At 45.0% G+C, this 17663-nt stretch overlaps 1 protein-coding gene across 1 annotated transcript in view; it reads left to right on the forward strand.

The window, feature by feature from the left end:
• The window catches only part of si:dkey-103j14.5 (isoaspartyl peptidase/L-asparaginase), a 49673-nt gene extending 33159 nt beyond the window's left edge, over nucleotides 1-16514 (forward strand). The window contains exons 5-7 of the mRNA XM_035399559.1: nucleotides 786-904; nucleotides 2120-2230; nucleotides 14317-16514. Of these exons, the coding sequence (XP_035255450.1) occupies nucleotides 786-904; nucleotides 2120-2230; nucleotides 14317-14525 (439 nt within the window). The 3' untranslated portion in view covers nucleotides 14526-16514. The remainder of the gene's footprint in view (nucleotides 1-785; nucleotides 905-2119; nucleotides 2231-14316) is intronic.
• Nucleotides 16515-17663: the final 1149 nt, after the last annotated feature.

The following is a 17663-nucleotide window of genomic DNA, read 5'->3' on the forward strand; positions in this document are numbered from 1 at the left end:
TTAGCCATTATACTACACTGCCACCACAGGCATTTGTTCCAGCCGTGCGCCACACCACCTGATTTCACTAATGAGCTCACTTCCTGAACCAAGGAGGTGAAATAATTTGTGTGAAATCAGGTTATGTAGTGCATGGTCAGGCCAGATACCTGCAGACACTGTGGTGCTCTGACATTATTGGATTATGTATTATCAGACAGTAGAGAAAACCTGCAGTGCTCCTGACCTTCAAAGCCAGATTTTTAGTATCCCTGCTCTACACCTCATTTTAATATCTTGTTTAAAAGCAAAATTAATCAAAAGACACTTTTGAATCTCACTCTGAGGCTCTGTGTTATGATGACCAGGACACCATAGACATTTATTCATTTATGATATAAATCTATGTCTACGTTTGGAGCTTTGTGACTGTACCCAATAATAAAACCTATGGGTAGGCTATTAACCCAGCTGTCACTGTAAACAACACTGTTAACAACGATTTTAAAAATAGCATTTTCTTAGCAGCAAACACGGCTAGAGAATTGATTAATTAATTTTTTCTGTGTTCATTCCACAGACTGGCAGCACACAGTTCACAGGCTGGGAACAGGATTCAGGAACATGAACTATAATTTCACTCTGCCATTTTGTTTAAATTAGTGCCTCGAGTCACACTTGAGTAGAAGTCATGTGACTCAAATCCACAACACTGAATTTTAGTATTCTGAACAGAATCTCTAATGCAAGAATTGCTTTGGTAAAGAAAATTATTTTTCTGAATTATTATTATTATTTTTTTTAAGGGACCATGACACGGTTGGGGCGGTTGCTCTGGATTGCCATGGCGACGTAGCCTGTGCCACTTCCACTGGAGGAATTAGAAACAAAATGGTGGGACGAGTTGGGGACTCGCCCATAATAGGTGGGTATAAGGGAATCTGTCTTTAATCAGTTTTTTCTTCCAGTTTGCGACGCTTAGTTGTATTTGTGAAGTGCATGTCCTTAGTGAAAAATCTTCATTCAGTTTGGGATAGCGCAGACACGCAATGGCCATCCTCTGAAGTACAGTGCTGGCCTCTGATTGGCAAAAGAATTCGCTCTTGCATGATAAAACTGGGTGGACTCAGCCAACTGGTTCCATGCATGGGGTGTGTCACTGCACTACATAGCCCCAGAGAAACCTGAGTTCAGTTGATGGTTCCTTGTCTGTTTGTTCCTTTTATTTATTTATTTTTTTGTGAAAGAGGATATGAAAACTTTAAACAGATCCACATGCCTTGTCAAGCCAGTGATCATCTTTGGGTTCTGAGGGTGTCACCAATGGTAAGGTTATAGTTAAGGTGTATGTTAGGGTCATAATGATACATCCATAAAACTCTAAAGATTTGTGGATCTTTGCATCACATGTGTGCCTGTGAACCTCCATCCCAAAGTCTGCTCTTCAGTTTGACTAGGGAGAGGGGTAAGTTTTTAAAGCCAAAAACCCAAGGCACCAACCACATCTTTTGACAGCCGTACCGCTGGAATCCTTTGTAGCAGTTTCCGGGGGTAATTAAAGCTGGAGAAAAGAGCCGGTGGAACGTGCGTGTTTCTGTTGGACTGCTGGCCCTGCAGAATGAAACGGAGCCTAGCGCCCTGCCAGGGGAGATCTTCGGGAGAAGGCTAGAGCTGACCAGCGAGCGCGAGAACGCGCGCTGCTGTTCCCACGGCGAGCCCGGCTTTCATTTTCCCACATTAAATGATTAATCCCGCCGAGCCTTCAGACACATAGGGGCGATTAATCAAAGAGAAAACTTACGCCTCATATTTCAAAGGCCAGAGGTCTCGCGCATTAATATCGCCATCAGTGTTTCCATGGTGATCGACTGTTAGTGGGCTTTATGATTCACAAACTTTGGTTATTACAGCTTTTGCTCTTTTTTTTGTGGTTCCTTGATCATGTATTTCTGTTCTCCCATCAAAACCTGGAGTGTAGAAGGGGCCAGGGGGACCTGGTTCCAGCTCTACAGTGGAAAGAATTTGGCAGGAGGGTGGGGGAAGGATGGGAGGGGGTGTTTTTACATTTTTCCTGAACTCAGAATTACTTCACAGTTAAATTCACGTGTTTGTATTCTGTGGGCTGTGTCTGGTGAACCAGGCTGTGGCGGCTACGCGGATAACCGCGTCGGCGCGGTGTCCTGCACGGGACATGGAGAGTCCATCATGAAGGTCACCCTCGCCAGCCGGATCCTCTTCCACATAGAGCAAGGTAACGGTTCCTACCGCTTATTTATTACTGAACGAGAGCCCAAACTAAATGAGACCACAGCTCACTTAACCAGCAAACAGAGTGTCCTCCATTTTCTCCTCAAAGCTTGGCAGCAGTGGATCGTTCAGCAAGACAGTGATACCAAGCATACCTCATATCCACCAATAAATTATTGACTGACCGCAAAACTATTGTTTGGCAATTGCTAACTAAGTCTCCATATTTGAACTCAATCGGAAATCAGTGATGTGATTTACAGTCTGCAGAAACGCAGGCTTGAGGATCTTGAAAGATTCTGTAAGGAGGAATCGTCAAAGATTCCCCCCAATATGCTCACCAAACTCTGGACATTACACCCGAATAAAGAAGGCCTTCGATTCCACATACACTATCTAAGCTTGAAAGCTATTTAATTATCACTAGCTGATGGTAGGCCTACTTACCGATCCATCACGTGACTGTTCTGTGACAACTGAGAGTGTCGCTAGCAGCAACAGCTGGGAGGGAGGTGAAGGAGGGACAGCACTGCGCCAGTGCACCAGCGCTAGCGCTAGCTTCTTAGCAAAGCCACATTGCTTTTGTAGGTAGCTGGGGAAATCCTCCTGGGGAAAATGGGCACTACAAATATTAACTGTAGAGGTTATTGCAGTACTGCAGTGCCCAACAGAAATGAAACCCATTTCTTTTGAATCTCCTCATATTTTTTTTAAAGGAAAAAAAGCACATTGCTGGTTTTGCATCCAGCCAAGGTGCAATGCCCAGGCTTTTCCAACGTAGCTTGCCTGCACGAAAAGTGGCAAGAGCATAATTTACATATTAGTAGAAAGGATTTCACAGCGTTTGATGATGTACATTGAACCCAGCGAACTCCGCCCGCAGTAGACCTGCCGTTCAGCCATGGGAGAAAATTTTTTTACAAGAATTTTTTACAAGAATCATTTAAAAATATTACCGTGAATGGCTATTTGTGAATGTAAAAAAAAGTATTAAAACAACACAAAATAATTAACAGATTTCAGTTTCCTGGACCTTTAAAGAATATTAATTTGACATTTTTGAGTATAGAGCACAACTTATTACCTGTATTTATTTTATGTGGCCTTCTTTGTCCATCTGTGTCAAGGGTGTGTGAGTCATTTTGGAGGGCAGTGTGTACTATCTGTGATGTTAAGTTATGTTGCAGTAATGCAACAGGTACGGCGCTAAGCAGATTTCTGTGAATGCCAATGGACAACTGTGCATGTCATTTTTTGTCATTTGTATCTTATCTCACCCCCCCCCCCCTCACCACCACCCTGCTACACAGTGCTTATCCACAGCGTGTAAGTCACTGCATTAAAGTATCGTTTAGTGCGGGCATGTGATTTATACATTCCAGTGTGGGGTAACACCTGTGGTGGAGCTATAAGTCTGCTCATATTTCATAAGAGCGCATTTGATTAAAAGATCCCATAAACATATGTTCAGCTGAGCGCAAGTATTGCTTCTAGAGGTTACCACAGGAATCCTAATACCCAGGAGTTTTGTCTGATTAAATAAATCGGTTGGGTTAAAACATTCCCATGGAAATATCGTCAGCGAAGGGGTTACTAAATTGGGATGGAGGACATATTCTGCAGAAGCAGGAAACCGATTTCACGGGTTTATTTACGGGAAATAGCACCTCTGATGTGTTCGGGGATGATCTGCTAAATTAAATTTCGGCTCTCGACGAAAGGAACGAAAGGGGGTACGTGCGAAACCTCGTACTTTCCAAACGAGTTACTGCATCCTAGTCACCCCCCGAAGAACGCCAGGCATCTGTTCGAGCCATAAAAGCAAAGAAGCCATCATGAATAGAGGCCTGACCAAATGAAATTCTCGAGTCTCGCAAATTGCCGTACATTCCATTTTGTCTTTCTGGCGCTTGCTTTCAAAACTCCGTAATCCCCTCTACACGGTTTAAATCTTTGAAACAACCCCTGGGTCGCCCAAACGAGAGCTCATAGATTGCCAGTGTACTTCAGTGGAATTAGACTTAAAAGTGCAGTACAGACACTGTGGTAAATCAGGCCTGATAGAATCCATTTTACTCAGACATAGCACATTTCATCCATTTTTTTAAATGAGCACTGCACATTTTACTGCCTATTAGGGGTGCAATACCTGTGAAATAACAAATAGGGTTCTTCAGTTCGGATACACCCCTAGCGTGTATGCAAATTATAGCCCAAAATATTGTGAACGTCAGGCTTTTTGAGCAGAATGAATGGAACGGTGTCCTCAGATCTAATTGCCTTGATTGTCTATTCAGTTTCCATGGTAGTTAGATCCAGAGTTAAAGTGGGGACGTGTACTTATGACACGCATCACGGATCGTCAAAAGGCTTAAACTGGATAAACAGGCGGGAATTGATGGGCAGTTTAATAAACCGTTAGCGCATTTAGCGACATCCCAGTGGCTTCTGTTCAATTTATGGTCTTAATACTGTAAACGGGGCACATTGTGGTGTGAAGTACAGTAAGGTGGTGTACTTGCCCTATTTTCAAAACAAAATGGATGGTCAGAGACTGGAAATTTGAAATGGTGCATTGTAATTTAAAAGCTCTAAACACAAGCAAGAGAATATTATGTCTTACATTGACTTTTAAATGTTTTGTCTTAAGCTCATATGGGCTTCGTTTGACTAAGAGACAGAAATAAATAAATGTAACATAATTTAGAAATTTTAAAAATGGCCGTTGAGAAATGACCGGCCCTTCCCCAGCCTTTCATTGGGTGGAGAATACGACTCATTGAATAGCGTGGTGGGTTGGGAGAGTGGATGTGGAAGTGAGAGGTCACAGGTGTCCTTCCTGTTACAGGCTGGTGTCTGTTTCCACATGAAGCCGGGCAGTCCCTAGAGTGAGCATTAGCATATCTTATTCCTGAGAGCTTGCTCTGCCTGTTTCTCTGGGACAGGCACGGGGAGTGACCTTCAGAACAGAGCGATACCCCGCCTCCCAGGGCTAGTGTGGCGAATCAATCAGTCATCGGTGTTGTGAAAGAGTGATCTGAGTCGGACATGTCAGAGAAGGCTGATCTCCTTATGACAATAAAGGCTCTTGCACTGTCTGAATCTCTGCTGTATTCTCTGTGTGTGTGGGGGAGGGGGGGTGTGCGCGCATGCGCGTGCGTGTGTGTGTGTGTGTGCACATGTGAGTGTGTGCGTGTGTCTGTGTATGCATGCACGTGTGTGTTTGTGTGTTTGTGTGTGTGTGTGTCTGCGTGTGTCTGTGTGTGTGTGTGTGTGTAGGGTGTGCACATGTGTGTGTCTATGTCTTTGTGTGTGTGTGTGTGTGTGAGGGTGCGTGTGAGTGTGTGCGTGTCTGTGTACGCATGCACATGTGTGTTTGTGTCTGTGTGTATGTGCGTTATACAGTGAGCTCCATAATGTTTTGGATGAAGACATATTTATTTTCTTGATCTGGCTCTGTACTTGACAATATTAGATTTGCAATTAAACAATGCACATGTGGTTAAAGTGCAGATTCTCATCTTTTATTAAAGGGTATTTATACATTAACCCATTTCAGGGTGCCATAATGTTTGGGACAAATGGCTTCATGGGTGTTTCTGATTAGTCAGGAGTGTTCCAATTCCTTCTTTAGTGCAAGTACAAGAGAGCTTTCAGTGTCTAGTCTTGATTCTATGCTTTTGATTGCCTTTGGAGTCTTTCATTGGTGTTTGTCAGCATAAGAACAAGTTGGGCCAATGAAAGTCATGAAAGCCATTATGATGCGCAATATGAAAAAAACAGTCAGAGACATAGACCAAATCTTAGGCTTACCTAAATCAACTGTTTGGAACATCACAAATAAGAAAAAGAGCCCTGTTGAGCTCAGTAATCACAAAGGGCCTGGTAGGCTAGGGAAGAACTTACAATTTATGACTGAAATTCTTTTAAACTCCTCTGTCTTTAACACCAAGCGTAGCTGCTTTAAAATCCAAGCCTTTATCTTTGAGTATAACTGCTTTTAACCTCAGCGACCTGCTGGTGCTTAAGATAATCACGGCATTTTGAAAGGTGTAGAAAATCTGAGGATCAACATAATCTCTCCTCTTCTGCGTAAGTGGTTCGGTTTTCACTGAGTCATCTTCGTTGAGGAACCGCACGCCACGGCGGCATTACCGAGCGAGTACTCTCCGCCATCTTCGTCGCTTTTTCACGAGTCGCACTCCGAGCGCGAGGAACGGCAGGTACTGTGGCGACAGACAGGAAGCAGGAAGCGCTCTGTGTTCTAGTGGAGATCAGAAACACCTGGAGGCAGTGCCCCCCCCCCCCCCGCCCAAGGCAGATTAGCGGGGTACACGGGAAGGTTTGATCTTGATCCGGCATGCCGGTCACACGGGTAACAAGTTTACGCGGTCCCCCGGGCGACGGCTCCGGCGTTCCCCCCAGCGGCATCCCGAACCCCAACAGGAGCGCAGGTCGCCCCACGGCCCGAGCGCGGGGGAGAGGAGGCCGCGTTTTCGCGGTCTTATTAACGATTTATGAGACGCTGACTGATCACTGGGGCCTGCTCTGCGCCCGTGTTCAGGCTGAAAACGCACCGAGCCGCCGGAGTCGGAGGCATCACCGATACCGTCCCGTCAGCCCCCCGGTTCTCCCCCCGACCACGACGTGACGGATCGTTGCGATTTTTCGTCTTTAGCTTCTTTTCTCCCCCCCCCCCCCGCCTCATTGTTCTGAAATTTAATTACATCTTCCCCTGGCTGAAAACCAGACGCCTGGGCTGTTTTTACGTTTTCGAGATTTGATATCGGGGGGGTGGGGGGGCGTCCGGAACAAACGCGCCATCAATTACAGTCATCTCCACCCCTCCGCAGGATCGGCGAAACGAGCAGTTAATGAGGCCATTTTCACTTCTTCTTCTTCTTCTTCTTCTTAATGGCCCCCGTTAATTAAAGGCATTTTATAATTTGAATTCTTAATCACCGGCTCCTGTTTTCCGGAGGCCCGGGAAGAAGGCTGTGGATGAGTGAGCCAATCAGCCGGTGCGGAGGTACGGGCCCCCGCTCCGTCGCCAGGTCGCGCCCTTCCCCCGCTCCGTCGCCAGGTCGCGCCCCTCCCCCGCTCCGTCGCCGCCGACGGCCGGCTAATCCGGCGTAAGCGCGAAGTCGTGACCCGCTCTCAAAGCACCGCCGTTCGTCCCACAAATGAGAATCAATTTTGCGCTTACGAAACCCGAAAGCACATATATGCTTAAGCACCGACTTCCAAAGTAGGCCTATTGCAAAAGGACCGTTTGAAACCTCTCCGTTCTTATTTAATAAAAAATGCGCTCTTGGTTTCCTATGCAACAAGTTTCACAGTTGCACATTTCAGCACAAAGTGTTTTTTTTTGCTTGTTTTTAAGATGGACGGATATATAAAACAAAAACTAATGACAAGTTTCCTCTGTTATTTATGAGGCAGTGTTAACCACTCTGGTGCATTAAAATTTACCGCCATCTAGACCACCTAATACGTTTATGTTTTTCTGAATTGGTTCTGTTCCCGTGCTACAGTGGGTAAAGCTGAAATATTCTCTGCCGATAAAGTAAAAAATGAAAAAATGGCAGGTGCCGCCCTGAATTGCATTTATTGATTGTGCGACTGGTGCGAGCACAGCCGTTGCTCGCGTAGTGAAGAATAAAATAAAACACAAACACAGAGAGCGGTGACTCGGATTTACTGCATCTTTTCACGGCTAGCCCCGCTTTCAAAATGCAAAGGAGATTTGGAGGAGATCGAAGGGCTCTCTCTGGAAAGTGTTGAACGTAAAATGTCCGTGTCGTGAATCCAGAACTCTTCGTCGCTGCAGAGAAAAATAAAAGACAAAAAAGAAAATCTGTATGTTCTCTCAGGGATAGCAAATAAATTTGTTGGAGGAGAAGGACGTAGACAGCACATGCCTTGAAAAGGGTGTCGAAGCTTATCAAATGATTGTGAGTTTCAGTGACCAGAGAATCCTGTCCTGACCGGAGAATGTCTTTGTCCCAAACATTTTGGAGCTCATTCAATAATATACATATATATCAATAATTTACTGACATGGAAAGTTATCCCACCCATGTCATTTTGTACACATTTGCAAAGAGTAGCAGCACTGACATGGGTTTTCCCTATTTAGTCTTCTTTCACCAATTTGAGGTTTATAATGTGTAACTTATAGAGTATGCTCATTTCTTTACAGTGTTATTTTTACATAAACTCATTAGCTAAACCATAAAATGGTCATCTTATTGGTTAACCATTGAAGCAGTACATTTTGGTCATTAACCTCGGTACACGTGCAGTCATGGGCGATCCAGTCATCCAAGCTTGCACTAATAATGCAAATATGAATGTACCCATAATGCACTGCACTCAAGGAAAAGTTGGCACTTTGTGAGACTCGATTATGAAGTGGCATTGCAATGAGGGAGTCATATCATCCGATAGGTCACTCACGGGGAAGGCAGTTATGAGGGAGTTCACTACACAGAGCCCTGTCAAAATACTGCCTTCTCGATAAAAGGGGGAAAGGCTGTATAACATAAGCAACACAGACACTGTTTTTGGACAGAGTATCTTGTTCCTTGCTGGAGTGCTTGATTCTCTTGATCTTAACAAGATTCCCAGAAGCCATAGATACATAACAGCTCTGTGGCATAAAATATCTGCTGCCATATTTCACAGTGGGCATGATGTCCTTTTCAACATATCATATTCCATCCAATGTCAAACTCACTGCTGGAGAGCACAGCCAAAATGCTAAATGTCTGTCTTATTCGACCATAACACCCAGTTCTAATCAATCTTCCAAAATGTTTCTTGTGTATTTTTTTTTTCATAAGTTTTGTGCCCAATGTGGAGCTGAACAATTCCCACCTTAATTTTGAACATCCTATTAATGACTTGTAGCGGTGTTCATGCGTGATCTCCTCTGCTGGATCGGGAGACAGAAGTTATCCGCGGTTCTCCTGCGAAGCACGGAGTGTCTCCACCCTGCTTCTTTTCACACTGCTGCCCACAGAAAAGGTCACGTGCAGTAGATTCAGGGGAAGGCATGTGAAAACTGAAATGCTGATTAATGAACATTGTCCTGTTAATGATGTTTTATTAAATGTTGCAGTGGTGTAGGTATTGCCATCTGTTCTGCAAATAGTTATTTATTGTTTGTGTGGTGCTGGGTACACAGCCAGCTAGATTCACATTAACATTAACACATTAGCTAGCAAAGAGCAAAGAGCTGCACCGGCAATGAGAAGCTCTGGAGAGGTCAGGCTGTTGGTTTAAAAAGATGCTCCATTCGCGATGTGCACACATGATAGGCTGACTACGAGTACACGTAGTGATGTGTATGTGATTGGTTGAGTGTGAGAACCTGTGGTTGCTGAGGCTTTTGGCCTAAAATTGTCCCAATATCCCAGCATGCACTGCTGAACTGGGGGGTTCATGCAGCATCTTCACCTCAAACTGGGAAATGGGGTGGCATTAATATTAATGTTCTTTTTCCTTAATACTCTCTTCACATTGGACGGGGTCATAGGAACACATGATGGAGGAGAGGTAGAAGATGACTGCATCTGGTGGTTCACAGCACCTCAGGACTTCTTCGGCCCTAGAGACCCAGGGAAGCACAGTGTGGCTGTCGTAGGCCTGTGTCCCTGTATGGCTGCTCTCTGGTTCGGCTCCCTGAGGGGGAGAGGAGGGCAGAATCTGCCCTCAGCGCGTGTAAAAATAATTGTTAGACTTACCGCCTGTTTCGAAACCGCCGGGGAGAAGCGCGGCGATCAAACAGCGCTGATCCAAGGCTCAGTATTCTATGACCGCGATCCACAGCGACTGATGGAAGATTTTTTTTTTTTTTTTGTTGCTGGTCGCTTTTTCATTTTTGCGCAGAAACAGGTGATTTTACCTCCGTTTGTGCTTTCCGCAGCTGGGTGCCTTAACTTGACCTCAATTTATCTTTTTTCCCCCCGAGAGGAATTTCCTTAGTGCGTCCGCGCTTTGTGCGTTTGATGTTTTCCGTTAAAGGCGGCTCCAGTTCGGAATCGCTCCGGCAACGAAGCGAGCGATGCGGGGTGATTGGCTAAGCGGGTCCCCGGGCTCGGACCGTGCGGTGGCGGAGAAGGGGGCCGGGGGGGGGGTCACGGGGGGGAGACGAGCGCTTTTATCGCCGCTGTGAGGAGCCGCGATGGTGACAGGTGGCTCTTCTGAGGACGTGCCGGGCCGAGGACGGAGGGGCGGGTCGATGGGAAACTCCTCGCGCGGCTTGGCTCGCGGGGTCTGCCCGCTATTAAGCCCTGATTCGCGGCCTCCGCGTGAGTCCCTCGCCTCTCACTGCCCTGTCAGTCAAACGGGAGAAGCCTTTGGACGCGTGACTGCACCCTCAGATGTGAGCCGGCTGCTTACGGAGAGAGCAACACGCTTGATCCGACCAATCGAGTTTACCCTGTTTATCCAACCACTCGAGAGGAATATTTAGAGACATGTGGTCGTGTTTTGGTGCCAGCGTTAGCCCAAAGGCGTCGTAGTAAAATTGCTAATGCCATCCTGATATCTTGTGTAGATATAGAGAGAGGGACTATATCTACACAAGATATGCATTTGTTGTATAAATATTTTTATATACAGAAGAACATCGCTGTGAAATTCGGAGTGGTGGTGTTCCTTTTCTATAACTAACGACTTTTGGTTTCCTTTGCAAACTGTTCTGGTCTCTTTACATCAAAAAGCAGTGCAGTTTTTTGTAGTGCCCAGTAGGGTTGCCAGACGTCCAGATTTCAACAGGAATGTCCATATTTCAAATTATTTGTACAAAGTGCAGTCGTACTTATTCAATATGAATTTGTAATTCATATAGGTAATGAATTTGCATGTCAGTGACTTCCCAAACAGTGCTCCCCACCCCCCCACCCCAAATGGCTCGACAGCTTCCGACCTCATTCACAATTACAGCTGTGTATGTTGTGCGGTTTTGACGATTTCAAAATCTGGCAACCCTAGCGCCCAGATTTACTGAGTACCTACAGTAACAGGATTCCACTCAAATATGCACAACATAAAAACATATAAATAACTAAACAATAACAAGATTCACATAAGCTCATGAAACGGAGCATTAGCAATGTGTTGTGACCGCTGCAGGTTTTTCTCACACAAACCCATCCAAACCTGGCCAAAAACTCCAGTTGCGGAAGAAAGCGTGTTTCCTCTGCTCTGCTTTATGTGTTTGTATGCATCTGGGTATTATTTGCTTGTGTTAATGTTGCTGACTTTGGAACATGTCACGGTCAAACGCGTGCACCAGACTTGGACACGCCTTAATTAGCCAGCATCTTGCTTTCCTGCCACAGTTTGACAGGGGCGCGCTGACTGTGAAATAGGGCTTCTATTTTTAATCCAGGCAATCTTGAGTAACAAGCACTTCAGCAATAGAGGAGAATGCATTTAACGATGCCAGAGGATACCAGACTATAAGGTTAAAAACAGATGAGGGAACATTTTGAGGAAACATTTTATAGCAACTGCAGCCCTGAAAGGTCTTCACTTTAGACTTTTATTTATGTATTTATTATGAAGGTTAGATAAAGTGTGCAACGTGCAAAATGTGGCAGTGCATTGTGTTTAATGAAACTGTTCTTTTTTTAGTAGCATGTGTACTGTATACCTCTGTATAACTCTTAGTTCCATCAGTAATTATCAGTAATGTCATCAACATGCTCCCAACCCATGATCGCATAGTTCATAGGTTGATATGAGTAATATGAATTCATATCCAGGTCTACAGTGCAATATATACCAATGTGCATTAAGTCAGGTCATTGTTTTCGCTCATCATTGCAGTACTTCAAGTTTCAAACCATCCTTTGTTTCCGTCTGAGTTACGCACTGCAACGATAATGGCCTGTTCCCCTCTCTGTTGTCCACTGACACAAAACCTTTCTTCCTTACCTGTTGGGGGGCAGTGTAGTATAATGGGTAAGGAACTGGTCTTGTAACCTACCTAAAGGTCATAGGTTCGATTCCCGGTTAGGACACTGCCGTTGTACCCTTGAGCAAGGTAGTTAACCTGCACTGCTTCAGTATATATCCTGCTGTATAAATGGTTTCAGTGCAAATGCAATGTGAAAATGTAGCGTAAATCGCTCTGGATAAGAGTGTCTGCTAAATGCCTGTAATGCAATGTATGTTAGCGCAGTGCAGCTGTTCCGTGGGTCTGTGGGCCTTTCCTCACAGAGGTAAAGGCGTCCTGTGCTGCTCTCCTCAGCAGCCTGAGCCTCGGCCCAATCTCCGTCGAGCCAGTCAGTCAGGGCTGAATTTTAAGAGAGCCGTTGCTCACAGCGGGGAATAATTGCATTGAAACGGCGCTGTTGCCTGACTAATGTAATGGACACGGGGCCTCATTTCACTGTCAATTGCTCATCTTGTTGTGATGATTTTTTCTTTCTTCTTCCCTGGTTCGCTCAAGGGTAATTACAGGAGATCATACGAGAAGTTCTACCTCCAATTAGCAAAACTATTTCCAGGTCCCCCTGGAGTTTTCAGAAAGTTTGACTAACTTCATTTTCCTGCGTGTACAAAAAGTGTCAACTGTAAATATTCAGACACTGGGAATAAAATGGAGATATTCTGAAAGGCTGCATATGCTATTCAGAATGTTGCTTCAGTTGGTTGTTCTGAATCTTTGAAGAATTGTTAGTACTGTAAGCTGCAGGTGCTAGTTTGTGGTTATTGACCCTCGTGCTTTGAAGCTAATTCATTATGAACCGTGCAATTGTACACAATCCTCATTATAATCATACACAAAAACAGTCTGGGCATCAAAGCCTCTGAGATTTTCAAGGGAACTGTAAAAACTATCTGACGCCCAGACAGGGAATTCGCACCGCCCCTGTCCGAGCCATGTCCTCGCTCAGTGACACTTTCGGTTCGTACCGTTAACCCGCCCTCCCGACTGATGATGCAATGACATCTGCACAGGACAGAACGGGGGCTTCGACCGCCCAGCTGCGTGTTGTTGGCAGAGGCGGCAGGCTTCCCCGTGCAGCCGCGGTGAACGAACGCCTCTGTTTCGGCAGCTCGTGGCCGGGCTTGCCAGTCATCTTAATTGGCTTTTGGAGAGGAGGAGAATTCGGCGCTGAAGTCTGCCGCGGTCGGTAGATAATGAGGCGGCGCCGGCGTCAGAGCGAGCCGCGGCTGATGTTCGTCAGCCCGCCTCCCGGCGAGGATCAGGGAAACGGGCGCGAGCAGGTTTCTGTTTTCCTTCTTTTTTTTTTTTTTTCCTCCCTCCCTCGTATGCCTCGCTTTCAAGCGCAATGCTGACTTCCTTCCCGCTTTGAATTAGAAGATGTTTCTTTGCTCCCCGGGACCCGGAACACTGTTCCACTTCTTCTGTTTTGTCTAAAAGTTGTTCGCCGCTGCTTGTCATCGCTCGCTAAGTCCTCGATAAAAACCGAGCGGCTGTCGGTCCAGTCGGCCGTTTCGACGCGGGGTTCCATGTCGATCTTTAATGAGCAGGCAGTTGCATTATTTCTCACTGCAATAGTAACGGCAGCGTTTTGCTTTCCACAGACCAGCGTGACTGTAAATTAATAACCGGTGGAAAAGTTGTATCATATTTGACAGAGACTTTGTGGGATTTATTTTTGGAGCATTATTGTTCCTCAGATATTTCAGTTATATTCATGAATGAGGGTGCGAGCAACTGTGGCACTAGTGAATAAGTCGGTTGTTTTTATGTGAGGACATCCCTTAAATAAAAAATGTGTAAGTCGCTCTGGAGTGTCTGCTAAATACCTGTAATGTAAATATATCAGTACAGTTTAGGGCAGTGGTCTTCAACCCTGGTCCTGGAGAGCTACAGGGTCTGCTGGTTTTCATAGTGTCTCTGCACTTCATGAATCAATTAGAGCAGTTGATTACACAGTTAACTCAACTCACCTGGGTGTCTTGGGTCTCAATTGGGTGCTGATTTTAAGGTGAAAACAAAAACCAGCAGACCCTGTAGCTCTCCGGGACCAGGGTTGGAGACCACTGGTTTAGGGGCTCTCTTTCAGACTAAAGCTGCTCCTCTTCCCTGTGTGTTTTAAACAGGCCGGGGTCCCTCTGAGGCGGTGGAGTCGTGCCTGCAGTACATGGCCGAACGAGTGAAGGGCGGGGGCGGGGTCATCGCAGTGACCCGATCGGGGGATTGGGTCGCCCGGTTCACCACCGAGCGCATGGCCTGGGCGGCGGCGGAGGGGGACGTCCTGTCGTACGGCCTCGACCCGGAAGAAGTGATTCGGGAGAGACTTCCGCTGTAGCGCCTCTGCGGTACCGGAGCTGGTTCTCTCAGCGCTGCAGCAGCGTTCGCCGTGGGAGAGAACAGGGGGAGGGGCTGTGAGGTTTTACAGTCTGACAGCGTCACTTGGCGAACATTGCTGCTTTACGCATTCCTGAATTAAGTCCGTTTTTCAGTTTCTGTAGTTCTGTGAATTTCTAGAACCTTACACCAGCAGTCCTGTCAGGACTGTTTAGTCTAGCAACACAAAAATAGTTAATTGGGTTAATTGTTCTATTTCATTTAATCTTGTATGTAATGGCTGAATTATTCAAATAATTATTCAAAATCGTACCAATCCAGAATGCATAATCCATCAAATATTAAGGCCATTGTCACAAATCCGCAAGCAGTGAAGAATACAGACAAATTTCCTAATCACTGTTCTAATTGTTAATCATTTCCAATTCAGTTTTAGTGTTTTTCAACTTGAAGGTCGCAACAATTTTCAAGATAGCTCAAGTTGGAGTGTGTATTTCTGCCATCAGTGCAAATAAGGTTAATTCTAATATAATTAATTTCTAATATCAATTTGGTTATTACAATGGGCCTCATTCACAAAACATGCGTACAAACGTTTCCACAAACATTTCGGCATTCATCATTTTTCTCTTATCTGTACTTGTTCCTGGTTATTTCCTTAAGCTAATTACATTAACAGGATTGTGTATAAAATCTACAAAAAGTTAGCACTCATCATCTCATACACCTGGGATATGCACAAAGGTTTTCATGTGTCATGAATCCCATATTGGTTTTTTGTCAGAACATTTTTAAGAACAAAAGTAAGAATAATTTAAGAAAGGTTTTGTGAATGAGGCCCAATCAGTGGACACAATGTTGTAAGGTGCTGTGAAAAGCTTGCCACATCCAGGCAGGTAGTTTGAGCACTACAGCACAGCACAGGCCAATCAAGACTTTGCAGTGGTGGGACAAATTTATCAAAATCACACCCAAGGTTATGTCCAACTCTCGCTGCTCTGTTTTCAGGGAGGTAAAAAGCCTGTCTTTGCCCCGCAAATGCACTGATGTCAAGGGTAGACTGATGTTTTGTAGCAGTGTAGAGCTTCACAAGGATTTTGCACCAAGGTTGCTATTTCCATCCTTGTTGCTGTTTTAAAAAGTTTCTGCTGATGGTTGCGACAGGAATGGGTCCCTCATTTTCACAGTAATTGCAAATATAATTATTATTAATTAGTGTGGTTCACGTCAGTCTTTGTGTCAGATTATGTAACATTCTGTCCAAATGTGCAAACAAGAACGCATGCTGTCAGCAGTGGAACATTTGGATTACTCAGCTAAAAGCAAGCACACTTGAAAATAATGAATATAAATAATGAAAAATATAATGCATTCAAAATATATTATAAAGAAAACCATGCAGCCACTCTCTCCCATGAAAAATGTTTTTAATTAAATCTTTTCATAATGATATTTATTTATGGCATGATCCCATGAATGCTGACGTATGTTAGTTAAAATGATCATATTATAGTTAAAGGTCAGAAATCAGTCAAGTCATCCAAAAAAAATAATTAAAATTTTTTAACGAAGACTGGAAATTAGTGCATGCACATTCATATTACCACAGTGAGACACGTCAGTTATTTCCAACAAAAACTAAGCCAATCAAAGCACCACAATATGCTTCACATTTCATATTTTTAAAGAGAATGCATATCCATGGATTCCACAGAGAGGTTTATGTGGAGGTAGAAGTCAAATGCCCTGTGTCAATGTCCAATGATATCATTGTGGGAATTTCAATGAGCTTACTTTAATATCATGAAAGCTATGGAACCTCTGCTGTAAGAGAAGAGCTCTATTCCCTGCAAACATCCTGCCGCTAATTGACTGCATAATAAAGCATCGCATAGCACGATTGACATGCATGTCATTTAAATAGCGTGTGTCGTCTTTCCCGAACAATGAGAAGGACTTAATTGTTTCGCGAAAGAGGGAGGGAGTGAGAGAAAAGCAGTGATAAATAAGTGGTCGATAGAAATGTGCGGCCTATTAAGAATCGCATTTCTTCTGGGATTTTGGTCATTGGCAGCAAATTATTCCTAAAAGTGCAGGAATGGCCAAGAATTTCAAGCTCCGCTGACAGTTCCATTTTAAGTAGCGCATCTTTCAACCTGCAATAAAATGAGAAAATGACTTTGAATTGTTTCAGCTTTTGAACATGCTGGCTGGTGAGACACCATCCTTTAATTAATTGACTCGGTTTAATTTACTGTATGACTGCTGTGCCCCTCGTTCATTTTGATGATTTTGTTGTCATTTTTTATCAGACAGCCAGCTCACCTGTCAACGTTTGCCATCGGGGAACCAAATGACATGTGAAGTTTGAGCATAAATTATTAAACTTGAAGTCCTCTAAATCTGAGCTGTTGTAAATCTTTATTAGTTTATCTTTATTAGTTTCTCGAGACACGGACCCACAAGAACACACGCGCACACACACATAGAGGTGGGAGGGGGAGAGAGAGATAGAGGGAAGGAGGGAGAGAGAAAGAGATGGAGGGAGGGAGAGAGAGAGAGAGAGAGACAGATATCCCTTGCCACTTCAGGTGAAAATGAAATTATTTAAACTGCATCAGCAGCACAAAGCAGAGAATCTTTGTGTTCCAGGAAACTTATGATGGATTTTTTTGTCCTCCGCAAATGTGTTCGGCAAACGAAAGTGTAAGCTGTTCCCTCTCCTCCCCGAGGTGGAGCTCATTCCGCGCTGTGATCTTCTCGGCGCTCTCTGATGGTTTTGACATTGGCCGTCGAGCATTTGCATTAATGCAAACTCGGGTGCCGGGGCGGAGTCCTTGATCCACGGCGCGCTTGGCGGCTCGCCCGCTGGCGCGTCTCTTCGGCCGAGCCGCGCGTGTCAGAGCAGTAAAGGCTAAAGCGGCTGCAGCGGGAGGAAGCGCGAACAGAGCCGCCGCGGCGCGTTTGAGAGGCATCCGCACGGCTTCGGTACAGGCCGCTGACGGAACCGTTCCCCACATGACGCGCTTTACGCACCGCTATTTAACGTGGAATGCGACGTCCTTTTCGGTATAACGTCTTTTCTCCCAGTGGAATGGAGCGGTCACGTTTACAGACCTGTGGATTACTCGTATGCAGT

This window comes from Anguilla anguilla, chromosome 18 (genome assembly GCF_013347855.1).
Source record: "Anguilla anguilla isolate fAngAng1 chromosome 18, fAngAng1.pri, whole genome shotgun sequence".
Classification (NCBI taxonomy): Eukaryota; Metazoa; Chordata; class Actinopteri; order Anguilliformes; family Anguillidae; genus Anguilla; species Anguilla anguilla.